The sequence below is a fragment of the Pezoporus wallicus genome, unplaced genomic scaffold (assembly GCF_028554395.1).
Source record: "Pezoporus wallicus isolate ANWC-B61680 ecotype Strahan unplaced genomic scaffold, APGP_CSIRO_Pwel_v1 contig_4191, whole genome shotgun sequence".
Lineage (NCBI taxonomy): Eukaryota > Metazoa > Chordata > Aves > Psittaciformes > Psittacidae > Pezoporus > Pezoporus wallicus.
Genome location: NW_026641383.1, coordinates 4,455,663 through 4,483,483, shown reverse-complemented (window position 1 = coordinate 4,483,483; position 27,821 = coordinate 4,455,663). Strand labels below are relative to the sequence as shown.

General features: G+C 38.4%; 1 protein-coding gene across 1 annotated transcript in view; it reads right to left on the bottom strand.

Annotated features, from left to right (window-relative positions):
• Nucleotides 1-27,821, bottom strand: part of TASP1 (taspase 1) — an 86,154-nt gene that overhangs the window by 15,945 nt on the left and 42,388 nt on the right. Inside the window, 3 exon segments of the mRNA XM_057423324.1 lie at nucleotides 3,323-3,433; nucleotides 13,661-13,771; nucleotides 27,563-27,641. Of these exon segments, the coding sequence (XP_057279307.1) occupies nucleotides 3,323-3,433; nucleotides 13,661-13,771; nucleotides 27,563-27,641 (301 nt within the window).

Genomic DNA, 27,821 nt, shown 5'->3' with positions numbered 1-27,821 from the left:
ACATGAATTACACAAGATGCCATGAAAAGCTATTTCCATGTATTTCTTTACAAAGAGACTTTCACAGACTGCAAAAAGCATCATTAGATGGTTTTAAAACTCTTATTCATTCCTATTCCTCACATTCCTTTAATATGGTTGAAGAAGGTCACAACATGCTGAGTGTGCTTATCCTTTGAACCATTTATCCTTGCATAGCAATTAACCCAGAGCAGAAGATCAAAGTTTAGACAGTCCCGGCAAGACGTGAAGATTCTGACAGATATGTAGATATCATCATAAAAGAAAAATGAACTTCATTCAGGTATGTGCTTTGCTCCCCCATGCATGACTGATATTGCCAAAGGTTAGTCAAAGCTTTCAGAGTGAAACATTTAGTGCAACGTAGCTGTGGTCGATGAGGCCGACCTCTCCCTAACACCCTAAAGGTTCAACTGTCAGTGAAAGCATTTATTTTTTGGAGACAATCTTATCTATTTTGAGAAGTTGGCCAAATACCCTCAAAATACTGTTTCCCTGCCTTCTATAACTCTAGGCATATGCTTTTAACAACTTTTTCCCTCTAAATAGTACACCAACCGTGGCATGTTCTAGCATGAAACATGGTTACTGCTACCTATCACAAGTAGTGGAATTTCAATGAAAAGCCTAAACTACATACTTCTCTGAAGACATTTCACATATTTTCAACCATTTCATAAATCACTTTCTTGCAATTCGTTTCATTACTTAAAAAATAACCCACAAAACATCCCTGCAACAAAGACATGAGATTTCATTATTCTACACTCCATGTTCCTCAGTGTTATGCAACTTATTTTAAGTCCAAACACCACAAATACTACATATGTTTAATTATACGTTAACTCAGCGTGCGCTATAAGGCATGAAATTTCTGTGGTACAGAAAAAACATCTTTAGAATAAGCTGTCCTATATGAATCCTATTTCAGTGGAAAGAAAACCAAAGATCAATGGACAAAGAGTCGTTATTTATGTTGTACGATATATCAGGATTTCCTTAATTTTTGAGGAAAAAATATCAAAACTTCCTCAATAGGAATGTTTCCTTACATGAATACCAAACACTAAATGAGTAGAAATAATTCTCTCGCTTCCAAGCATCAGAAATTAAAGCTTAAGTTGATCTTGTTTGTTCTTATTCAATCAAGCTTGTATTTCAGTTATTTAACTCTTGTTTAGGGATAGAATTTATATTGTAGGATGCTTTTCCATTAGATTAATGTCACAATTATTCCATTCTTCAATCTGAAAACTGTAAATCCAATTTACAACATTATCTGTTTGTTTAGAAACCCATGCCCTGATTCTGAAGTCTGGATTAGACAGTCTTGGTTTTCAAATGATTGAAAGATGATTGACAAAGTTTCTTTGATAGTCTACTTCTTCATAAAGACAAGCTATTCAAGTAATAAATCCAAAAAAATGTAACATACAAAAGCTATTCCTAAAACCTTTCCCATCCAAAGCCTTCCAAAATTCTTGTGTTGTCCATCAGGATAATCTCAGACCCATCAAAACTGTAAGGCCTCACCTCTCAAATCTCTGGTTCTTTGGAATAGCAAAAGATGTAAATGAAACTCTTTTGGGTAACATGAGATGTTGACCAATAGCTTAAGGAACACATAAATTTCAACTGTTAGGTAGAGAAACATGAATGTTATTAACTGGATTGAGCTAAATTACTTATTAAACAACTGGAAAGCGGGAATACAGTGAGGCTCAAGTTGATCAACACTAAGTAGTTTCTGATATTTAAAGATTCTTGTAATGCAAACCAGCAAGGTGTAATATGAACAAAGACCTGAAATACAACATACACCTCATCCTGTACAACTGTAATAACTTGACCCTAACATCCTGGAAGTCACTGAACAGCCACATACTGGATTATGATGACTATATCCATCAGCTCACCTTTAGCACACACTCTGTCTGCTATTCCAAGCTGGCTGTAAGCAGGCAAACACTGGTGACAAGATACTAGGATATAGTGGGACTGAAGTAGTACTAAATTAAAACAAAGGTGAGGTGTCATTCTAAATAATAGCCTGTAAATCAAAAAGAAATCATGCAATTTAAGAATTACCAGGTAAGACGCTATAACCATGCCTTAATACAAAAAGTTAAGGCAGGTGATCAAATTTGTCATCTCAGATCTTAAAAGACATGAAAGCTACTTTCAATCTGTAACTCATACTTGGAATTTACGATGACAGTAGTTCATGAAACACTTGGGGAAACAATCATAAAGCAGATGATTATACAAAGGAATAAAACCTTTAATTCTCATAGCATAACATTTATTAGACCGGTCCGTGTGACCCACTACATAAGCACGACAAGACACATATGTCCACATCTGAGGAGCACCACACAAAAGGAGATGGTACAAGCGTCATGCTGAAGTAATTCATATGCCCCCAGTCCCAAATCCCTGCCTTCAAAGAGGAACATGGGCCTTACTGTCTCTGGGTTGCATTTCCACCAACCTCTGCTAGTGGTCTACAGCCGTTGGTTTCCTAGCTGCTTCTCTATGATAAACCACATGATGGTTTCCTATAATACACTTGCTCTGCTGTAAACAGCGAGCCATATGAGGATCTTATTTCTAGGACATAAACAGGGCTGAAGAGCTGCAGAGCTCAGAGCCTTTTTAACCAGTCAGCTACTGATGGAGGTGAAATAGGAGGTGAAGTAGTTTTCTGCTGATCTCAATATAAACAGCAAGTATTCCTGATGTCTGCATATGCAAACAGGAACTGTGCCTTAATTTGAACAGATTTTTCTGGGTGTAACAAGAAGTTTCTAGCCACAAAACAACTTCCCCTCCACATTTTAAATGTATCCTCCAATTTTTCACATTTTGTCCTGCAATTAGGAGGAACAAATAACTTTTTAGATAGCATGTTTAGCATATAAACCACTGAGAAGCAGTAAACAGTCATATGCATTGCCCTCAAGTAAAAATGCAATGGTTTTCCTCTGAGGAACATACCCTGCCTCACCACAGGCAGCCATTATTTCTCTGTCATGGTCTTAGGAGGATCCCACACAACCCTCTGAATCACAGTTCTGCTTAGAAATAGTGAGTCAGAAAGAATGCTCTTTTCCACAGTTTCAGGGAACAAACAAAGCAAATACTATTTCACTTTCTAGTTTTATTATCTCAAACAATGTCAATTGTGTGTGTTTTCTCTGTGGCTTCTGAACAATGATAAACATGCACAGACAGTTCTTATTTCATCTTTCACTCTGATTTAGCACCTAGCTCAAGCAAAAAATGAGTAAGAATTTCTTACCTAGTAAAGTTGGCTTTTCCTGTGATGATTCAGGCTCTGCTGAACACCTGCACGACCGAAGAACTATCACGCCTCCGAGTACACCATCTTCATTGGCAAGAAAAGGTGAACCTAGGTAGAAATTGTTGGGGAGAATTACATAGAATAGGGATAGGGGTTGGTTGGTTTGTTTGTTTTTTAATTGACTTTCTTGTCTTTCCCCTTTAATGTTGTCACCGAGGGTTGAAAAGACTGTCAGATCAACCAATGCTTCTACAAAAGCATCAGCTTTTCAAAATAGGCATCTACCAATTTACCAGTAAACATAAAAAGGAAAAGTTCTACACAGAATAAAATAAACATACCGGAAATTACATTTGTGAGTGCAAAACCATTTGTTCGTGGATCAGTGAAGGTATAATAATAAAAACATGGAGTGTCAAGTTGAAAAAACATCATGACTCATTTTGTTCTTGCTGTACTATAATTAATATAATAATGGTTGCATATGAAAACAATCAAGAAACTTTGGGTCACTTTTACAGTTTATTCATTTTCCCAATTTAAAGCGCTTTGTACAGAGACATCACCGAACTGCGACAGACCGCCTTCCTTGCTGGTTTATGAATATTAGCAGAAAAGCCAAAAGACATCCTCCTTTTTACAGTGGCTTTTCTGTTGTTAATTTAAGACATATGATATTTAATGTCTTCTATCAGAAGCTGGAAAAGATTTAAAGTTAGTTGAATGAAATCTAAGTATTCTGTTTTCTAGTTTGTAATTTGAAATGAGGCTCCTATAGTTTCAAATGGGGAAACAATGGTATGATTTTTATACAACATAAAACGTCTTCAGCCACAAAACTAACCAAGTTCTTACACTCCAGCCCAAGGAGACTCTAGTCACACGTTTGCAATACACTGTGATTTAAAGCTGAACGTACCACTGAAACAGGCATTTCATGTATTTCTTTTTAATGATTTTCTTTGAAATAAATTAGCATATTATGTCTAGTATTACGGACACTGTAAAAGACTGGCTGTCCACAAGAACTTTGGAGCAGACCAGCCTCCTTCAACTTGCCCACAGCTATTTCTATGATTAAAATTACTTCTTTCATGCAAATAACAACAAAACAATAAGAACCAACTTGAAGCTTTACTGTAAGGAAAAATAAAAGCTTTACCATGCTTTCTCTTGATGTAAGAGCAGCCATATTTAGAAGTGATACAAGGTGGTCATTACAACAGAAGCCCACATTGTAGGAAAATAATGTGTGGTATGCTCAATAAACAGCAATATCTTATTTGATCTAATAAAAACAGATAGTATCTTTAAAGCAGCACTTGCTTTGTACAAGCACTACTACTACATACCAATTACACCTACTCTATTACACACTGACTGTGGCCAAATCCCTGTGAACGCAGAATTCAGCCAAGCATAACATAACAGATAATAAAACAGGAAAATATGTTTGGTTAAAATAGAAATGCAAGGCTTGGGAAGCTGCAAAGAGCTTTACCACCCAAATCAAAATCCTTTACTCCAAGATGCTAAGTATCTCTCATACTTCCACTGCATTAACCAAGTGCTGGCTACGTATCTGATATGACTTCTGCAATCAAATGAATGAAAATAAGTGGTTTTCTTCAGGGAGGACATGCATCCTTTAATCTTTATTTCAGAAACTCAGGTACTTCAAAGACAATGTCTTCACCTGAACTTGGTCTGCAGACCTAATCTTATACTCGGTTGCATTAATTCTTCAGGCTGTAAGCCATGATGTGGTGAAAGGGCACCGCAGACAGAAGTTTGGTTTGTTTTTTAACGTGACATTTCTCCTCTTTCAAGGCCTGTGAAAGCCTCTTTCAAGGTTCTAGTGAAAAATATCAATAATCTCTTTAATTAGAATTGTTAAAAATGTTCTACTTCAGCATAACACTTCCAGCAATCAGTTTAATGCAGATAGCATATTCAAGGCCATAAGTGTACATAAGAACAGACAGCCACTACTGCTTATAGGCTCAAAGCCACTAAGTGTTGTTTTAGAAATGCTCACATTGAGTTAATGAATCCCATATGCAACCCCAGGCACAGCTACAGGTTGGGCAGAGAAGAGATTCAGAGCAGCCCTGCGGAGAAAGACTTGGGGGTGCTGGTCGATGAGGAAATGAACATGAGCCGGCTTCAGTGTGCGCTTGCAGCCCAGAAAGCCAACCGTATCCTGGGCTGCATCAAAAGGAGCGTGACCAGCAGGTCGAAGGAGGTGATCCTGCCCCTCTACTCTGCTCTTGTGAGACCTCACCTGGAGCATTGTGTGCAGTTCTGGTGTCCTCAACATAAAAATGACATGGAACTGTTGGAACAAGTCCAGAGGAGGCCACGAGGATGATCAGGGGACTGGAGAACCTCCCATATGAAGACAGGCTGAGGAAGTTGGGGCTGTTCAGCCTGGAGAAGAGAAGGCTGCGTGGAGACCTCAGAGCAGCCTTCCAGTACCTGAAAGGGGGATATAGGGATGCTGGGGAGGGACAATTCATTAGGGACTGCAGTGACAGGACAACAGGGGAAGTTTAGATTGGATATAAGGAAGTTCTTCACTGAAAGGCTGGTGAGGCACTGGAATGGGTTGCCCAGGGAAGCTGTGAATGCTCCATCCCTGGAGGTGTTCAAGGCCAGGTTGGACAGAGCCTTGGGTGGCATGGTTTAGTGTGAGGTGTCCCTGGTTTGGAACTGGATGATCTTAAGGTCCTTTCCAACCCTAACTATTCTATGATTCTAATTACTTTTTCTTTTCATGTTTTTCTTTCTCCCACAGTCAGGAAAGAGCGGATGAAAGAAAAGTGTGCAAATAAACCAATCACATACTTCTTCACTTTCCCAGTATTTGTTTCAACTATGTGTCATCATCACTGATCAAATTTTCAATTATCTGGATAACTTGCATATGCTAGATTCTATCTTGTTAAACATTAGAAGACTTGGCAATGTACTTCTCTCCATGTAAAGAATATGAAGCAAAACACAACACTAATTTTCATGTGAATTCTTTGATTCTTTTTCACCTCCAAACACATGCAGCAAATAGACACGAACACACAGACACCTGCAAACCCTTGCAATGGGTCATGATCATCCCCACACACCACTTCTATCACCACCTGTTTTCTCACTTCTTCTGAAGCCTGTGATCCACAGAGTCACCAGAAGTGAATTGTGTGACTACACCATCATCTATTCCCATTGGTGGCTTTCACCAGCAACTTCAGGTAAACCATTTCAGTGCAAAATCAGCAAGAATATAGTACGTGCCTCCAGTTCTCTGCTTTGGCTGAGTTGTGAGAAATCAACCCCTAAATAGTAGCAGTAAAAACCAGTTGCCTATTACAGTATTCTACATTACAGCAAATTCAGACTGTTTCTCTTCTCAGAAATCGGACTCTAAGCCAAATTAAATACACATTGAACAGCAAATTCCTTAAAAGAGAGAATGTATTTTATTTTCCAAATAAAGCAATTAAAAAACCATAAAGTTAGAAGAGGGATTAATTTTTTTTTAACAAAGGTATTTCTGGATATACAAACTTATTACTGAGGATTGAAGTTATGCTGGAGAGTGTATTTTAGCACAGCAATACAGCGCAAAGGAGTATGTTAAGCAAGATTCTGGATAGCTGAACACTATGCATCCATCATTAGATCTGTAAAAATAATGGTACAGAAGGAGTATTATACTTTATTTCTAAACAGAGTCCACTCACGGTACACAGGAATTAATTTGAGTGTTTTCAAAACACTGAATTCAAAGGCTACGAACGTATTTCATTAATTTAGTTCTAAAAATACTTCTGCTACAGCCAAGCTATTGAGAAATAATAATGCAGTCTTCTGTAAAAATAGCCATGTAGGTAAGAACATTTTTTCATATACACTGTATTTAATTACTATTTAAACAGGAAAAGGTGCAAGTGAAATACTGTCATGTATATTGAGGTCATAATACTTTCTCATCAGAAGGAGAAAATAATCTGGCTCCCACGTTCTTTCTCCACTCTTGAGAACGATAGATCCTGCTGTACATTTAAAAATTAAGTCAAAATAAACTAAAATATGCTTGCTACCTCAAAATTATTTTTTTCTAGTGCAATAAAATAGTATTGCTAGGCAAATCTTGGATCCAATAGCTTGCTAATGACAAAACTACAAAAACCTGGGGCTTTAAATACCATTTTGAAGTCTCATGAAGCTCATGGCTCCTTCCCAGTTACACTGGCATAGCACAGAAGAATTTGGCATGAAGAATCCAAAGCAAAACTTCAACTGCAGCATTAACTAATAATGTTAGCACTGGCTGGCCACACCAGAGAGAAAGGGTAGGAAAAAACAAACAAAAACCATCTTTCAATAGTTTTGGTTTAATCCTCACCTCCCCCCGTCACAAAATCATACTTTACAGAACACACTTCCCTTCTTCAAAGCTCCACTGGTCTGTTACAGCTATCTGGCATACAGAAAGCATTACCAAGTTTTTATTTATATATTTTGCATGTTATTAATTTGCAGTAATGGTGTCTCAAAAATAAGCAAACAGGTCTTTGGAGCAACTCCACATTCACTAATCCCATCAGTTCTGTAAGAGCAACCACAACTGAACATGAAGACCCAGGTTCAGCCTCAGACCGTGGACAGAACATATAGATCTTTTACAGTATAGATAGTGTTAAAGCAAATAATGGCCTCAATATTCAGCTTTGTTCTGAGGAACGAGAGCTACAATTGAAGACTTGTCTCTTTTATGTCTCTTGTAAATTAAACCTCCTCATGCTCAAGATTCCTTCCTCCAGAACATGTGATCTTCCTCCAGAGATGTGATTGATACGAGTTGTTCATTTCTGATCCTGTACTTTTTTCCCATTTGTAGCTACTGGACAGATCCATTCTAGCACAGACTCAAAACTAAGCTGTGTAAGAAGTGTTTTATTTACACTAACCCAGCTGAAGGACCAGCCAGCTGTTCATCGGATGTTTTACATTCATACTCTGCCAAAGTAGAGAAAGCTTCATTGTTTGTATTAGCTTTCAAAGTCTTCAGAACTTTGGTCTCAACATTCACTGTGGTGTGGCGTAACCAATTAAGTGCTTCAGCATCCTCCAATTTTAAAGGGGTGCAGCTAAACAGTTCTAAACCTTCTTGTGATGTGAATGAAATTCAGACTTTTTCAGGTCCCCATCACCTTTACCACTGGACTTAGCCACCTTGTGTACACACCGTGTTTAAAGTGAAGTTGTGTGCCACTCTGCTTTTGCTATGTATCCCACTCAACTTCAAGCTAACAATTTAAATAAACATTAGAGGACTATATAAGCACTAAATGAAGCCTGCTTTTAATTTCATGCACCATTATTTGTTAAAAGTTTAAGCGCACACTGTCTGAAACCAGAGATCTTTGTATTTCACGCTAAGTAAGTTAAAACATCTGGTTAGAATTTGTAAAGAAGCTGCAAGGAAAAGCACCTGTGCTGTCAAACTTCACAGATTTTAAGAAGTTAGGTAACTAAGGGTACCACTGTCCAGTAAAATCCCAATGCTTTTGAGAAGAAGCACAGGCAGGACCCAGACAAGCCCTCACGTAGCATCACCATGTTGTGTTAGTTTTTCCAGCTGGTTTTCTCACACAGATAACAAATGATTCCTTTGTTACAAAATCATGAATGATACTGCAAAGTTTAGAGTGATGCAGCACCTGAATATAAAGTAACAATAACACCGTGCAATGACAGTCACTGGCAGTCTTGTAACTGTTTTAAGTATGAGGCTTTTTCTCCCCTCAAGAAGCGTAACTTGTAACGGGGAAATTCATATCCTCTCACCCCTAATTGTCCAGACCCCTGCTCCCAGGAGGGGTATCCGACATAAAATTCCTAACAGAGAATGTGTCAGCATTATCCTTCTGCAGACACTACTCATTTGTGAACTGAAGCACAACTTAAAAATACAGGAATAGGCAAATATATTCCCGGTAAGGGAAGAACAAATATCAGATTCCAACTGTCTTTCAGCTTATTAATTTCTAATACATTATAAGGAGCTTTAAAAGTACAATTCAAAAGATTGCCATTGTTAAAACCCAGATTTCCTGCCAGTGAGATGACACAAACATTTACTTTAAGTCTACATTCCACAAACTTGGCCACATTTGAAAGGAATGATGAGTAACAAAACCCTCTCTTCTTCTGTTTGGAAGGTATTTGTGACTACAGAACACCACTCTTCAACTGTGTACCAAGCCTTCAATGCTCTTCAACTAAAGATACCAAGCCCATTGGATCTACAAATAAATCTGAATTTCATTTCTCTCGCCTCCGATTCAACCACCAATTGTACATTATCCATAGTAAGCTGGCTCTGAGAAATGATGAGTGAAGCACATCTGCCATTAGTTTGCTCATCACCTGCTGTTTAAACAGCACTCACTGTTTAAGCCAGGCATTCCCTAGCTGGAAGGATTCCCAGGGCTCTGCGGAGAACTCGAAGAGCTCTGTAAACAGGAAGCAGTGATCTGATGGCAACTGCCAAAATCAGCTGTTCACCCCTCCAATACAAGGAACGCTCATTTTGACTTCTGACAAAACCTTCTAGATCTGCTATTTGAAAGGAGTATTTGTTGGCCTTGTTCTATTATAATTCTGGCAAAGTTTGAGAAGCCCACAAAATAGGGCTTAAAGAAAGGCTAGCAAGGAAAGAATCCATGCCAGCAGCAAGTAGTCTGGTAGCCCCAGTACCCTATTGCTTCACAACAGTAAGAAACACTGCATCATGCCAAACATCCTGAGATATCAACTAGCACATCATCTATGAAAATTCACAGGAAAACCGCCTATTTAATACAAGCCTTTTGTTTTAAGTGTATGTTTAAGTTATGTTTTCAACTGTTGTGCTACAGTAGCAAGACATAACTTTACATTCCACCTGCAGAATTGCCAAGATGTCTTAAATTACGCTACTAGCTACAAACTTGGTACTATGCCACTGGTCAACAGCAAGTTGTTTCTGGGTTTTGAGGTTTTCCTCAATCAGTCTTCATTCTAGATTCTATCTTTTCTCACCAAATACAGAATCCAAGCACTTCACCTGCACACACACAAAGAGGTGGCTTTACTGCTTTTTTCCCATGTCTTCACTGCCCCAAAGTACAACTGAGAAGATAACACACGTAGCTGTTGTCAGGCAACACAAAGTTTCACTGGTAAGTTTGTGAAAATACAAGACAGACCTATCCCTAACTAAAACATGAAGCTTTAAAAAGGAATTATAAGCCTTTTTTTTCACATTTTTCCTACCATGTAAAGCATTACTTGGGTCCTGTTTCTCATTCTATTCGCTTTCCCTTGGGTTTTCTTGGTTTTAAACTGTCTTCCCAAAGCAATGATGTCACACTGCTAGGCTGGTATCTCTGTCTGCGCAGCTCTGCTCTCTCTGCAACTGATAACTTCAGGTATGAAACAAGCTTTAGCAACATTAACTATGGTTTTAAGCCCAATACAAATACTTCCACATTTTCCGTAAAGAACACAATGCATGTATCATAGACTATCAAGTTATCATTTAAAATAAAAACACCTGCTATGCAAACTGGTGGCAAAATACATTTGGACTAAACAGCAAGAGAAGAATTGTGTTTCTGCTAGTAGTTACCAAAGAGGAAAAACAACACCCAGAAAACTCAAAGCAACTTAACTAGGTATGTCAACTAAAGAAATTCCTGCATTTTTTGGTCTTTTATCAGACGGTTTCTATGAATTACTTGGCAGTAGCTTTCTACTTTGTGTGTGTGCATGCACTGATATGAAACTGCACAAAGATATGTACAATTTGTGCCGGCTTTCAGTACTCCTAGCACAATAAATTTTGAGAGTATGGACTACAGCTGTAACTTCCCTGAAGTTAGGTCACTTCTATACAGCACCTTCAGGGTAGTGTTACAAATTAGAGAAGCTACTGCAAGCATCCTCCCTAAAGGCTTGTTTTGGGTAAATAAATCGCAAATTTTGTGACTCAATGCACTGGAATCATAGAATCACAGAATAGTTTGGGTTGGAAAGGACCTTAAGATCATCCAGTTCCAACCCCCCTGCCATGCGCAGGGACACCTCACACTAAACCATGTCACCCAAGGCTCTGTTCAACCTGGCCTTGAACATCACCAGGGATGGAGCATTCACAACATCCCTGGGCAACCCATTCCAGTGCCTCACCACCCTCACAGTAAAGAACTTCTTCCTTATATCCAATCTAAACTTCCCCTGTTTAAGTTTGAACTCATTACCCCTTGTCCTATCACTGCAGTCCCTAATGAATTGTCCCTCTCCAGCATCCCTATAGCCCCCCTTCAGATACTGGAAGGCTGCTATGAGGTCTCCACACAGCCTTCTCCAGGCTGAACAACCCCAACTTTCTCAGCCTATCTTCATACAGGAATAAATGATTAAATACAAAAAAGCTACATTTGTGTTGCTTTGATCATAATCTCTTTGGGGAGCATACTGGGATTACCTTATTCTGCATTCTTACAGCACCTAGAAATGAGTGCAATCCAGTAGGAAATGATTAAGTGCAGCCTTCCAATGTGAAGATGACTTCCCCTCAAACAGACAAATGTAATGTTGTCAGAAGCAGAGATTCATATGATTCAACATTGTAAAAAGAAATCAAGAAATTACAATGCATTGCTTGACAAGACCAAGGGTCCTGTGTCCCATAAAGGTATGTATATGTACCTCTTTTAGTTCCAATTAAAATACCATAAACATTAACTTCAGCAACACAGTGTACAAGAAGTCTTATGTTGTCCACAAGGAATTCTGAAGGTCAAAATTTTCTGTGGATTGTAAAGCTTCAAAAATTTTAAAGACAAAGCAAGCCAACATATATGCCAGAAGCCTCACTGGAATCTTTGTTATCTTAAAAACTTCAAGTTTATATAAACAGTTTAAAAACCCATATGACTTGAAGAAAGAAAACAAGATCTACAGCCACAAGAAATTAAACATGTATATGTAGTCACATGTAATCCTATTGAATCATACAAAAAAAATGGGTTTACCTTACAACAGAATCATAGAATAGTTAGGGTTGGAAAGGACCTTAAGATCATCCAGTTCCAACCCCCCTGCCATGCACAGGGACACCTCACACTAAACCATGTCACCCAAGGCTCTGTCCAACCTGGCCTTGAACACCACCAGGGATGAAGCATTCACAACCTCCCTGGACAACCCATTCCAGTGCCTCACCACCCTAACAGGAAAGAATTTCCTCCTTATATCCAGACTAAACTTCCCCTGTTTAAGTTTGAACCCATTACCCTTGTCCTATCACTGCAGTCCTTAATGAAGAGTCCCTCCCCAGCATCCCTATAGGCCCCCTTTCAGGTAATGAAAAGCTGCTGTGAGGTCTCCACGCAGCCTTCTCTTCTCCAGGCTGAACAGCCCCAACTTCCTCAGCCTGTCTTCATACAGGAGGTGCTCCAGTCCCTTGATCATCCTCGTGGCCTCCTCTGGACTTGTTCCAACAGTTCCATGTCCTTTTTATGTTGAGGACACCAGAACTGCACACAATACTCCAGGTGAGGTCTCACAAGAGCAGAGTAGAGGGGCAGGATCACCTCCTTCGACCTGCTGGTCACGCTCCTTTTGATGCAGCTCAGGGTACGGTTGGCTTTCTGGGCTGCAAGAGCACACTGCCTGGCCATGTTCATTTTCTCATCGACGAGCACCCTCAAGTCCTTCTCTGCAGGGCTGCTCTGAATCTCTTCTCTGCCCAGCCTGTAGCTGTGCCTGGGATTCCTCTGACCCAGGTGTAGAATTAAATGAAGTCTACATCACTTTCTCAAGAAATAAATTTCATCGTGTAAATAGCAAAACAGAATCTGTTTGTCCAAAGCATTTAATTAAAACATGCAGTGGTTTCGAGGTTTATTATATTTAAAAGGGTTAACATGACGGATAATTTGTATTAATGTTCCTAAACCACGAATTCTAAAGTATGCAATTGTACACCACAGGCAGTGATTCAGGCAGGAAATTCTTTCTTCAAACCTCTCCGGGTATTCTGTGACTCACATAACAATTGAGATATTTCCAAGGGTTTTCCTTTAGATTTCCCAAAATATTCTTCTGTAGTTTGATTTAACATTTTTCAGATGTAACACAACATGAATCTGAAGCCAACTGCAACATAAGGCTTCAACAGAAATCACAATAATAAGTATCTAAATTTTATTTCATAGGCTTAATTGCATTTTAAACCATGTTACGCAATGGTTAGGCAATTAGCATCACATACTTCATACTTACCAATAAACTTGTTTTGCATAGTCTCTAGGAGAGCTTGGTGGGCATCTTCTGTTTGCAAAGCACATGAACATTCTCTGGCCAGTATGGTTCGGACAAGGTGCTCTCCACAACCTAAAGAAATATCAAGATTGGGACAATCAAAAATATAGGCATAGTTATGAGGAAACACTGTCATTATTTTACATCATCACAGTCAAATAAAAAATAAGGGGGGGGGGGGGGGGGGGAGAGAGGTCAGTACGATAGTTTCTGCCATACTTTTTTATTCTTTATAGAGAGCGGCACCGAGTCACACAAAAATTCAACGTCAGCAGTTTTTCTCTCAACTTTCCTGGAATTTCTACTGCACAAAGTCATAAACCAAAAGTTAAATACGGGAAGAAGAAACAGAACTAGTGAGCATAAAGAAGAAACAGCCAGACTGTCTCTGACTTGTCATCTTTATCCAGATCCTGCAATCCTCTCTCAACGAATCCACTTACTAATCGTTCTCACAGGAATGATACTCGGAGGCAACTTTTCAAACCAAGAACATCTTTAACGAATGCCACTAACTCCTCTACGTGATGCAATCTTCTACTTAGCCTTTCTGATTTAGCCTTTTGTCAGCAGAGGAATACATGAATTTACCTGTGTTCTTTTTTTTGACAGGATGGCTGCTCATTGGACTCCTAATAAAAATTCCTGTTATTTTTGAATGTTTGAGAAACTAAAAAGCTCCAGCAAAAAAAAAACCAAAACAAATCACTGCCTCAGTGCTGCCTGTAACTATCTGCTGAAACCTGTTGGTGACAAAGACAAGCAGGCCACTAGAGCTAGTCTTACTATTAGAATGCTTCCACATCTGCTGCGTTTCTCTCTTGCTCTTTTCCATTCCTGTACTGTGCTTTGGTGCATACAGCTATGGCTGAATGGTACAGTGCGTGTGTATTGGATCAGCATTTTCTTGGACAGGGAAACACTCTGGCGACACCTTCTGCATGTATAGAAACTCATTACTCTGCCTCCCATTTGCTGACATTTTTCCTCAATGGCAGGGAAGCAGGTGAAGCAGCTACAAGAGGTCTAATCACATGCTAGTTAAGCTGAAAGGTGTTACCCAGTTGAGAAAAAAGGAAAACACACAACTAACTTATAGCTGTAATATTACAATGATTTCAAATTATCTAAATTTAGATAATTACAATTTGATCAGATCCCAATTATCTAGATGCATATTTCTATCAAATTTCTCATGACAAGATGAAGCCAGCACTGAGCTGGCTCCTTAAAAAATATTGTTATTATCCAGTTGGATTTATTAGCTCAGGTGCAGAACTACATAAATACATCTACGCAGCTATCAGAGACAACTTGTGGCTGGAAATGATCTAGCAGCTTTCTCATGGCACAGAGCTGGAGCTGGTAAGAAATCCAATCTAAGCTGCCTTGAGACAAAGACAGCGCAGTCTCCATGGATATAACTCACTTTACTGGAAGCACTAACAAGCCCAGAACAGAGAAAACTGAGCAACTCCAGCTGAAGGCAGCCTAGATCTGGCACAAAAAGAGAACTAATAAACAAACCCAATCCAAGCTGGCTCCATTGCAGCCTGCTGAGTTGCACAGCACATTGCTATGCTTCCCAAATGTGCCGAGTTTAGAGCACTGACTGGTTTGGGCACAACGTTGCACAAACACACATAAGCAGGTCTAGTGCTGTCTTGGAACTACTTACAGACTGGCTTCTTGTCCTTCCCATCACCTGGTAGCAACACACTGCAACAATCTCTCGTCTGGTTACTTTCCACACAATTATACCCTTCCCCTTACAGGCAGAGTGAGCTCAGAAACACTGTTCTTCAAACATTGCTCACACAGAAGGGAAAGAAAAAAAGGACCCCCAACCTCCCCATTTCCACTGCTAATGGGCAGTGTCTCCTGATTAATACAATTCAGCTAAACTGAACTGTTTGAAGTGGGGTACTCTGGCATTGAATCTACATACAATTTGGACATCAGAAAGGCAAAAAAATCCTTTGTATAGCAAACAGATTGAGTATAAACCAGTTATAAATTTAAAAGAAAACTTAAGAGCTGAAATACTACAACAATTACATAGCAGAGGGAGGAAGTTCTTGAGAGCACAAAAGAAGTGTTTTCATTGAGGTTAGCTCTCAATAGCTCTTGAGCTATTGAGAAAAGCATCCTAGTTAGGACAGTATCAAGAGACTCACACAATACAGTGTCCTCAACAGGAGGGTCTGTCTATTCATTGCCTCATTATTTCCATGCTCGAAAGTTTTTGTTCACAATAGAATTATCTAATATTTATTCCAGACTAAGTAATGTACAAAGAACACACAAAAACCTGCAAGTGCATTTTACCCATGGCTCTCACTGAATCATTATGAGTTTTACAGTCTAGAACAAAACTTCTTAATGCTCCAGCAAAAGCTTAGCAAGTTGACTTGAAAAGAACCTGTTAATACCTTTAAATACGTTTAAACATAACCCTGTGAGGTTAAGAACCATGGGACTTAGAATGTGAATCAAGCAAATGAGACACAAAAATCAGAGTGAGTCTATGCATTTCTTACGCATCGAGTAATAAAACCAGATGTTACTACTTCACAGCTTTTGAGTAATTCCTAGTAAACTGGTGTCAAAAAGACAATAGCCATTTTTTAGTGTGATGTATAATGTTATTTTCCTCCCAAGACAATGACTTTATTGAAGAGTTCCCATAACATTAAGTCTGCTACAAAAAAAAAAAATTAAGAGAAAATTTAATATGGGTTAAGAACAGCTGCAGCCCACTGATGTGATCCAGGATCAACCACAACGAAAGCAGCCCTGCAATTCGACTAACACATCACACATCTCTACATCCCCACAGACAAAGTCATTTCTTTCTATCGTATTTATGTCAACCTATAAGGCAGCAAGCATATAGACTGCTGCAGGCAGTGTATGTTAAGAAAATCTTTCAACACATCACATGCCAGCAATCTGCAGGGACAGATAACTAAGGAAAATAATCCCCCATTTTGAAAAGAAAGATTGGTTACTAACTGCCGTTTTTGATGTAGGAACATCTATTTTGAACAAGAAAAATAGCTAAGCAGTGATTCACATACTTTGACCAGAAAAATAATCACCTCAATTATTCCAATAGAATTGTCCTTCCTATTATCTCAAGTTAGAACCAAATACCGGAGTCTGAACTGTCTTGCAGGTTTAGCAGACCTATCTGTCTCTACAATCTCAAACTGGGAAAACACTGTAGATAATACTAGGACTAGACACAAAATAAATGTACACAGAATTACAGCCATTGAAAACTGATTTATAACATATACTATAAAGTTGTGGGCTTAAGTTTATAGTTCCAGTCACTTGTAATCTAACTGCCAGCATTAGCCAACTTCCAAAAAACTTGTATTAACATGACTCAAAACAGCAACTACAGTCAAAGCTACTTAACACATTACCATATCATGCACATAAGCCGATGAAAATGTTGCGTAACTATCTCACAGTGTAGTACATTTAACTGCATGTATTAGTATACTTTGTGGTTTTTTCCACTAAACAACGTTTCACTTCTGCATGAAAGTCTCAAATACACTCGTTTTAGTAAACTTCCTGTAAACAGAGTTTAAATCAATTTATTATCTTTTCCCAGTTAAGATGATGACTTCTTCGGTAAACTGAAGCTCATAATATCCGAGAGGCAAATACTTTGCAATGACAGACCAAATCTTCCATAGGAGTGACTCAAATGGAGATGACTATCTGGAAAAATACACTGGGTTAAATTAGTGCTTCTCACTAAAATAACTGTTTCCTATAGCAAACAAATTATTTCCCTAACAGTAATACTGTGCAAACACAATGTTGCCTGCTCATAAACCCTCTGCTGAGAAAAATACTACCGTTGTTTCATGTTTGCAGGGCTAAATAAAATCAGATTCCCTCCTCAGGGATCCCTATGGTCAACGTGAGCAATGTTTGTACAGGAAATGTACTGTCTATTTAGATAAACTCTGCCTGACAAATTTGGTGGCCTTCTATGATGGGGCTACAGCACTGTGCGATAAGGGAAGAGCAATCAGTGTCATCTACCTAGACTTGTGCAAAGCATTTGACACTGCCCTTCACATCACCCTTCTCTCTAAATTGAAGAGGCATGGATTTGATGTATACCTGGTCTTATTAGTAACGAGCAAAGCTTAGCAAAGTCAGGTTTCATGACCATATAAACCACTGGCCATTATGCTGTAAAGCCAGGCCCAGTCTTTGCATTTCAAGTATTGTTTATCTGTACGCAGATAATGTTTTTTAAGCTCCAGGTCTTTTCAAACATTTAGTTTTGTTTGGCTTGTCAGTAAATGAAACCAATGTCATTCAATGGCATTAAAACAAAACCAATGTCATACCACTGGATAGGTGCATGCTGCAGCATGGTAGCTACGGAGACAATCCAGATGCCGTCTGTGAATGTGTCAGCTGTTGAACTGAGAAAACAGACACGGCAGTAACACTGAAGACAGAGCTTAAAATTGTGTATTTTTCCTTCTTAAATGATCTTTAGTAGTTAAAAGCTCTATTCTGTAGGAATATGCTAGTTAGCGCATGCACAACTTTCACAACAACCATGTTACATGGGGCTTCTTGTGGCTTTGTTCGGGTTTTTTAAGCTCATTAACATCTCTTATTTTCAGCTATTGGATAAAATTCTACACTGCATATTATTTTGAAGAAAAGGTAAGAAATCTGACCTGTAATACTTGAATTTTAATCTAAACTTCTGCACCAAACAGTAACTAACACCCTACTTAATCCAGAGGTTATACAAACCTTAACTTGCTATAGACTTAGGTCCTTAATTTGAGTTTCATGCAAGAAATTAAGGATTAAATTACTGGTTTTTCCTCAGTACAGTGACTTCTCAAGTAGATTTCTAATGCTTGAAATAACCACAACAAGAGGAGAAAGATCCCAGCACAATATAAGCTGAGCATCCCATACAATGCATGCTCTGCATCTTATAATGTTCAACCAATGGAACCAAGATGGCAAACGAAGGGAAGGCCTTCTGCAGTGCAAGGGCCTCCGAGCAGCGTGTCAGAAAGAAATTGTTTTTCTGCTTCTTTTGATGGGAGATGCTTTCAAGTCAGGAAATTAGAAGCAGGTGTGCCAGAGGGCACACACACATCCATGCACCACACTGAAAAACACGCGTTTTCAATTTTGAGACATGAAAGAGACTCCTGTTGAATGGAAGGAGAAATGAAAATCTAGCTTGCTTTCTGCAAGCCATAAGCAGAGAGCTTATGGAGCTTTGACAAGCTGCTGGGGCCTGCCTAGCTATTGAAACATACTGTACCTCAACACAAAAGTGTTGGAACTTGTTTTAAAGGAGTACAAAATGGAAACTTGAGTTACTCACATTCATTTGAAAACGGAAAAATTAATCTAGTTTACTGCATTGCCAAACTATGACTCTTCTCTTTTCAGAGGCTTAAGATAGAAGTTACAGGTTATCTATATTTTATTATCTATTCCATACAGCAGAGCCTGAATCTAGTCTTGCTGTTTTAACTTTCATTTTGTTCCTTTCAGTTAAATAATAGCACCTAGAAGTGTCAGTTAACAAGCCAAAAAACGACTATTGCTGCCTTATTTCCTGAGTAACTTCTGGTTATGCCTAATGGGAACACAGTGAAAACTGTATTTTAGTAAGCTCTGGTTGTCATTACCAGCATCTCTAGAAAGAGCTGACTAAAAACTTGCAAGCCAATGATTTTAAAGAACAAAATCCAGTACATTAAAAATATCTGGTGAGATATCGATAAATTTAGTCACATATTAATATAGAATTTGAAAGTGTAATTCTGAAAAGACATAAAATGCTACTGTCCAGCAGAACGCACTGCACTGCTGAACTAAAGTTGAGTAACTTTCAGCATTCTGTGCTCCTATCAGCTGCTGCATCTTGCCTGAGTACTAGCTGGGGAATTTTTAACTTACTGACCCGCTGCCAGGAAGAACACCTGCAAACAAAGTCCTGTCCAATTCCTAAAGCATTGATCCTAGAGGGATCAATGGAGCACATTCTTGTTGCAGACACAAAATCCTTAGATGATTTAACTTCCAAAGTAATGAACACCTACTAAGAATATGCAAATGGAAATCTTCCAAAAGGCTGTTGCTTCAGTAAATCTGGGTAGGTTTCAAAGATAACAAAACTCAAATTCAACATCCAGACAAACTGTGTCTAAAGTATCTTCTTTAAGAAAAGGTGCAAAACTACCTTTTATAGCTTTAAGTTTTTAATGTGGGCAAAATAAACTAAAACCACTCTGAAAAACAACTCATCCAGCTTTTCTGCAGTTTCACAGATACGGGGGGGAAAAAGCTAAAGGATTAAAATATGCCAAGAGCATGAATCCTTCACTTCTAAATAGTGGGAATGCCAGATAACTTGAACTTTTTTAAGAAAGAGCTATTTGTTTCAATTAGCATGAACAAGAAGAACTTCAGATATACCTACAAGAGAGGTTAGAATGAAGAAAAAATGTAGTTCCATTAATGAGGATGTGCATCTTAGATTCTTCTTTACGTTGAATATATTTTAAAAGACTAATTTCAGTTATACTGTAAAGGAAAAAACAAACAACTTTTTTGCCTAGGCCTTCATCAGAAGCTTTGTTGCTAGATCTCCTTGTAAAAATACTACACCTTTCCAAACTAAGTCACTTTCGCCATATAAAACTCATAGGAAAGGAAAGAAAACATTAGATTATGTACTAGCTGACTAAATATATGCAACTATTTTCTCCCTATCACAGAAAAATGTTTAAGACATAAAATGAGAGTTCTGTTTGCTGTTATCTCCATTTCACTTTATATTCTTGCACCCATTTCAAGCCATTCGGGCAAGACACAGCAAACAGGAACCAGCCTTCAGAGTTCAGGTAAGAGTGTTCAGAGGAGAAGACAATGCTACACATTTGGCTGCTGCCCCAGGTTATGAACACATTGCTCTGTGAGAGGTGGCTCTTCTGCAGGAGACTACCACTTCTTAAAAGCCCACGCAGCCTCATGCTTACAACAGATTATTACATTAAGCCCAATTAAAATTTCAAGAGGCAATAAGCACTCTTTGATTACTGCATCCATCCACTTCTGCTTCAAAACAACCCTTCCAAAGGCAATTCAAACAACCATTCTGATTATTTTGTGGACAAAACCCTCAGCTTTGAACACTGTGGTACTGTGTTTAATTGACTGCTTCTTAATGCTACCATTCCCACAAATCGTCTCTGCCTGTTGCTTCCTCTCTCTTCACACAGCCTTGTGGTGGTAGTGAGTTAGTTCAGACACCACATGCTACAGCACTGAAGCCTCCAAACAGCATCTGGATGCAAAGACTGAACTCTTGACAGAAGCATTCACTTCAGAGGTAAATACTGATCTGATTGGAGATAGACTTCTTTCTTCCTCTAGCCTTTGGTTCACTGAAATAATGACATAACTCTTCCCCATATGGAGCTGCTCCATCTGTGATGCATTAAATTACCTGTTATTCCCAAAATCTTATAGGACCAGACTGGTTTTGTGATATAACACATTTTTCTACAAAGGGATAAACTGTATCATAATATCTATCTCACCTAGTTTAGCTCAAACCTATACAGGATGCAAGATTTACATGTGAAATTCCACTGGATGTTGGAGCACGGACTGAGATAGACGCAGGCCAGACAGACAAATGGCACCTGCCAGGGATCAGCAGTCATTGGATCTCAGCACAGCCACCACTATTCTCAATGTATGGGGATCACAAAGCCAAAGTGCTATATCACAAGTCAGTTTATCAGCATTAAAGCTTCCTTGAAAAACATTTACTCTACAGATTTGCACATTACTGTCGTTCTTGTTGAAAATGAGTTTTCAAGAAAGAATCTACAGTTCAGTGACTTCCGTAAGGAGAGACCAAAATGCTGGCTGAGGGCACAGCTCAACAATCAATTTGCACAAGTCATCTCCCCATAGGTGTCATATCCCAATTCACATTACCTCTTCTGTTTTGTTAGCAAAAGCATCCATGAGGCACATGATGGACTGGAAAGAAGAGCACATATGAACAAAAAAACTGAGCAGGAAAAGGCAGGGGGAGGAAGAGTGGATTTCCTTACTCACTTACTGCCTTATTGATAAGGATTTCAAAAAACAAGAGAGCCCTCTTTGAGCATGGGGCTGGATTAGATGATCTCCAGAGGTTCCTTCAAGCTAAGCAATTCAGTAATTCATCACAATACAAAATGTGCTATTTTCCACTTCATGGAATGATGCATCATATGTCTATGTATGCCCAGATTTTAAAGTATTTTGACATAATCCCTAAAACACCTTTACGAGAACAGAAGCCACTGCTTTTGACCAGAACCTTAACAGCCAGTCCTTTAGCACCCTGGTGAATTCATCAACACAGTAAGGTGTTAAGGCAATAAGGGACATTCTGCCTATTTACACAGAAAACACAGTCTGTGCATGTATTCCTAAAGCGTTGCTGTTATCTGTATCTAATTTCCAGTCAGGACCAGGGGAGAAGAACAAGAGACATCATTGAAAGACTCTCCCCAGACTGAATTCTCAACTCCACGGCAGTTTGGGTCCGTTAAGTCTGATGTCCCTGCTATTTTCTCAACAAAAGAAAAAATAAGTGATTTGTCCAAAAATGCTCAAAAGACTTACAGAGGCTACTGGTTTTCTTTAGGATTATAAACCATAATTAAGTCCCATTTAAATTCTCCCTAGGACATCTCATCACTGTACCTTTCTTGTATCAAATATTCTTCCCAAATGGATTCTAGTGGAAGCTGGAGCCTTTGCATCTTTGTGTTACAGCACTTCTGCATTGTGTAAATAATGTAAGATCTTCTGTCCATCTTCAGAAATGCAGTATTAAAAGGTTTGCTGACTTCAATGGCTGACACACATACACAAAGCACACCACCCATGCATGAAGAATGAGTTATGTAGGCTTTCCACTACCTACTGGTGTAAAGATGTCAAAAGGAATGTAACATTATTCTCAGTCTCTACACTTCTACTCAAAATATGTTTTATATTTAAGGTTCTGTGTATCCAAAGAGAATTAACACTTTTCAACTTATCTCCCATAAAAAACACAGCCTGCCTCTTAGCCCGGTAGTATTACTTCAGGTAGAATTAGTAGACAGAATGTTCACAATCATCATGGATGCTCCAACTGGGGAGAAGATTCAATGTCACAGATGATATTATTTTGAATTAGATGAATATACACAAAGTCTTTGATTCCTATTATGTTCAGGAAAAACTAGGAAATGTTTTCTTAAAGTACAGCCAAAAATACAGGCTATTGTTTCTTTTGCATTTGGGTTTTGTTCACAATGTTTTCCCTCCAAATAATACCCATCTTCCTGTGTTTACATTCATATACCAACAAAAAACATTCACTAAGAAGATTCAAGTGGCCTCACAAGTGTGGTTTTGGCCTCTTTTTTTGAAGGAGTACTTAAAGGGAAGGCTGCTCTGTTTGTTTCTGTGTGCATGTGCAAATGTGTGCACATGTGCATGCATGAACTTGTAAAGACCAAACTGGTTTCCACTATGTTGAGCAGAAAATATAGTTTAGCTGCTACTTATACTAAATAAAGGCCACTAGTAATGCTCATATAATTTAACAAGATCTCACTCAGTCTCTACCATCACTCTTGCGGGGAATGGCACTTGCATTGCGTTGTTACATGTCACAGTTAAGGCTACTCAGGCATCTTAGCTATGCAACTGCAACAGTCTCTGAATTTCTTGAGTTTTAACACTGCTTTTGAGATACCTACAGAATTTCTGTGATGTTTATCCTTCAGTTCAAATAAATTATCACAACCATATTGACAAAAAAAAAACAAACAAAACCAAAATACTGCAGAGTTCATATGTTGAAATGGTTCCAAAAATTGATACAAACCCTGAATTTTAGACCAAGAGTTACAGATTAAACCTTTGTATTCACAGTCATTCCTAAGCTCCACCGTCACCCCCACTGTGTCTTTAGAAAGTCTTCAGCTATTGGTTTCAGTTGTCATACCCCATGTCAAACTATAGCCATAAAATACGAGTTTTGCAATAGCCTTTATTTTATAAACCACAAAGTAACTTTTTGTCCTGGGTTCAGCAGTAGCAGTCCATTTTTTTCCTTCTTGGTAGCTGGTGCAGTGCAGTGTTTTGACTTTCGGCTCGGGAACAGAGCTGATAACAATGATGTTTTGGTCTGGCCAAGGACTTTGTGAGCCTCATGCTCTGCCAGGGAGGAGGGGAAGCCGGGAGGAAGCAGAGACAGGACACCTGACCCAAACTGACCAAAGAGCTATTCCATACCACAGCACGTCATGCCCAGGATGTAACTGGGAGTTACCCGGAAGGGCTGGTAGACTGCGAGGTTGGAGTAGGTACCGGTCAGAGCTTGGTCGGGCTGAGGGAGGCAAGTTATCGGTTAGCTGGTGGTGAGGTGTTGTATTCTCTTCTCTTGTTATTTCCTTTATCATTGTTATCATTGGTGGTAGCAGTAGAGATTTGCGTCATACCTTAGTTACTTATCTCAACCCGTGGGAGTTGCATTCTTTTGATTCTCCTCTCCGTCCCTCCGGGAGTAGGGGGAGGGAAAGAAGGGGCGGAGTGAGTGAACGAGTTGCCTGACTGGGTTTAAACCACAACACTTTTGAAAATCCCAGAAAAATAAAACCACAGGAATCTGGCTAAACAAGGCCAACAGACTGTTAGAGGTAAGAAAATACTGTTTAAGAAGTTGAAGTCATACCCAAACAAGTGCAGAACCACCACCACTGGCAAATTCTATGCAAAAATCACAATAAAAATGGTCAAGAATATTTGAGAACCAACTTGCTAAAGGCATAAGAACTAATCCCAGATCCTCCCTGAACATGCAAAAGCAGGAAGCCTGCGACCACCCACAGGGAAAACAGAAGATGTAAACGTATGTCTTCAAATGAGAAATGACCATTGGAAAAAAGCAACATGAATTTGGAAGTACTTTTAATGAAGTAATTTATGGCGATGCCTCTTTCCCCCTGCCTCCCTTTTTTTAATGAGAAGGTATTGAAAGCGGTGTCCCAAAATGAAGCTTAAACAGAACAATTTTAGAATTAAATTAATAAAAAAAAAAACAGGAGTAAAACCTACTGTGTAACTAACTGTGGCATTGCAACTAACACTTTTCTTTGCCCAAGACAGGTTCTACAAAGGTAAACCACAGAATATGAAAAACATGCCAAGCAAAACTTAAGTAACTGGTCTTCTAAGTACAAGAAGAAATGAGAAATCTCGAGAAAGCCAACCTGACCTATTAAAAAACAAAAAGATATTTCCAGCTTATAAAGTCCCAGTATCACAAATTGCTACAAGCTTGGATAACAGAGTGGAAGTGTTTTTCCTGGTCACATATTTTAACTTCAAAACCTGCAAACACCCTCTCTCTGAAACAGGACATCAAACTATCTGGAGCTCTGGTTTGACCCAGAGTGACCATTCTCACGTTCCTGCCAATTCTGCAATGATTTCAATGTGCAAGACTTTGTATTCTGTATACTCTGAATTACTATTCCAGACTCTCCTCACTGCAGAGGTTCTCCCCAACCTGTTCAATCTCTTGCTGACCATAGCCTCCAAATCCCAAAGACATGCGCAATTTCGTAAGTATGGAATCACAATGCTTTACAAAACCTGGCCCTTAAAAATTGCTGGTAGGAAACTAATGCCAAAGAACATCCTTTTTCAAGACTAAATATATAGCCTGATATAACAATTCTCAAGACCTGAAGTTTTAGCTATCACTAAAAAATAGTTACGAAGTCTAAACCAACACAAATGTGAAACTTCTTATTTCCCAAAGAATCATGAAGTTAAAATTATTTGGTTTAACATATACTACATACCTAATGATTTTGAGCATAATTTCAACAAAGCTCTATGGGAATCAGAGTTAAACTTTTCATTCAAGTTTGAGGTTTTTCTAATCCTAAATGTGCGTTGATGAATCAGCTACTCTGAGAAGTCATTTAACAATAAATACTGTCCGTGCTCACAGTACTCAAATATACGCAGCAACCATAGGCTAATTTTCTTTTTTCCTTGCTATACAAGAGAAAATATTCCCTGTAAAAAAATGTTAAGCTAAATTTGTGCCAAATTTACCACTTAAAGACAAATTAAAGAGACATGAAATTAAAACAATAAAATGTTATATTGCAAAAACCACAGAAACCTAAACTGACTTTAAATTTCAGTTATTTTATGTACATATTTTAAGTGCTTTTACATACAGTGGATAACGAAACATGAAATGAATGTGCATGCACACGCAGTTTTTAGTTATATGTGACACGCAAGTTTCATTTGTTGCTGGTTTTTTAAATGTATGCTCACACAAAACCAGTTCAGAAACCTACAAGAAGGGTGTATAATCACTATTACAGATATAGTCTAGCCTTATTTTAGAGACACCAAGTGACAACACTTATGTTCTCTTAGAGCTTTCCAAATTTTAGGCAGCACCTTTATTTTCTAAAGATTTCAGCCAACAAAGATATATGTTAACATACTATTTTCTTGCTCAGCCTGGGCAATTTCACCTTTTGAATATTTGCAGATGTTTATGCCCCCATTCCCATCTCCTGTTGTCATCCAGCCAAGTTGTAAGTTTCAGTCTTTCAACCTTTCCTATAATTTAATTTTTCCATCCCTCTACCCCTTAATTAACTTTATGGTCCACATTGTTGGATGCTCATATTTTAAACAAAAGTCAGGCATCAATATATTTTAAAACAGCACTAAACATAAATTACATTATAAAATAAAACATTATGAGCTTCTGAAAATGGAAAAAAGAATGGTATTGATTACAGAAGAGTTCTCGCTTCCTGTAAACATTTGTATCTCTCCCTCTCTCTCTCTCTCTCTCTCTCTCACACACACACACACACACACACACACACACACACACACACACACACACACACACACTTATACTCAGTATTATTATGGTCCCCAGTATGGCAACATTTAAGTATATTGGCTTACATAGGTAAGCATTTATTAAACTAAAACTAATATGGTGTTCCTTGAGCAGAAAGATCTCCAAGATTTTTGCATTCAGTAGAACTTTCCTTTGCCTAAGTACTAAAAAGGACAATTGCTATTACTAACACTGAACTTAAGGATGAGCATCTACACAAGTTTTCAACAGTGTGAGACAGGCTTAAATATATGGGAAATTAGACACCTATAGGACTTCAAAAGCAACACAGGCTATTTCTGATGCTCTTCAGTCTCTGTCAAATTTTAGTTCTACACCCTGTTACCTTGCTCCTCCCACTATTTCTGTAACAGGACTCTAACTTTAGAGTACTTGGGATATAATTTACATTACCTAGGTCTGAACTCCGCAAATTATTTTCACCTCTCTCTATACCGACCACTGTTAATTCTGACTACTGTGTTTAACACAGTATTTGCCTTGTAATAGCACTTCTTTACAAGAGAACAGGTCCCTTAATGCATAGCAAATGCAGTACACCCCTTCAGTGCGATACAAGATGAAAACTCACCTGGCTATTATTTAAGCAAAAAGACCAAAATAAGCAACAAACAGGGATCAAATCATGGATTTAAAGACAGTACTGACAGACACATACATTTATATGTAAATAAATCATACAAATGTATAATGTAGTCTGGAAATAACGTTAGCATTTTAATTCACCATTCATAGAAATACCTTAGTTGGAAATTGTAAACTAATTATTGAGAAAGATTGCAACTTTTTGAAATATTTATAAAAGTAGTAAATACCTGAAGTACTCACAGCAGTGGAGTAAGGGGTATGAGCTCCTGTATTTTCAGCCCAGCAGCCACAACCATAAAGAGCTGCCTAAGGAAAGAAGGACACCTTTCATAAATTTAAGTATTCAAAGTTTTTTGTTTGCTCCCTCTCCTAAAAAAGAAAATGAAGCAAACTCCCCCCCCCCAAAAAAAACTAAACCCAAAAATCCCAACAAAAACCACCAAACGAACAAAAAAAAGACTCAAAGAAAAATCCAAGTATTAATAG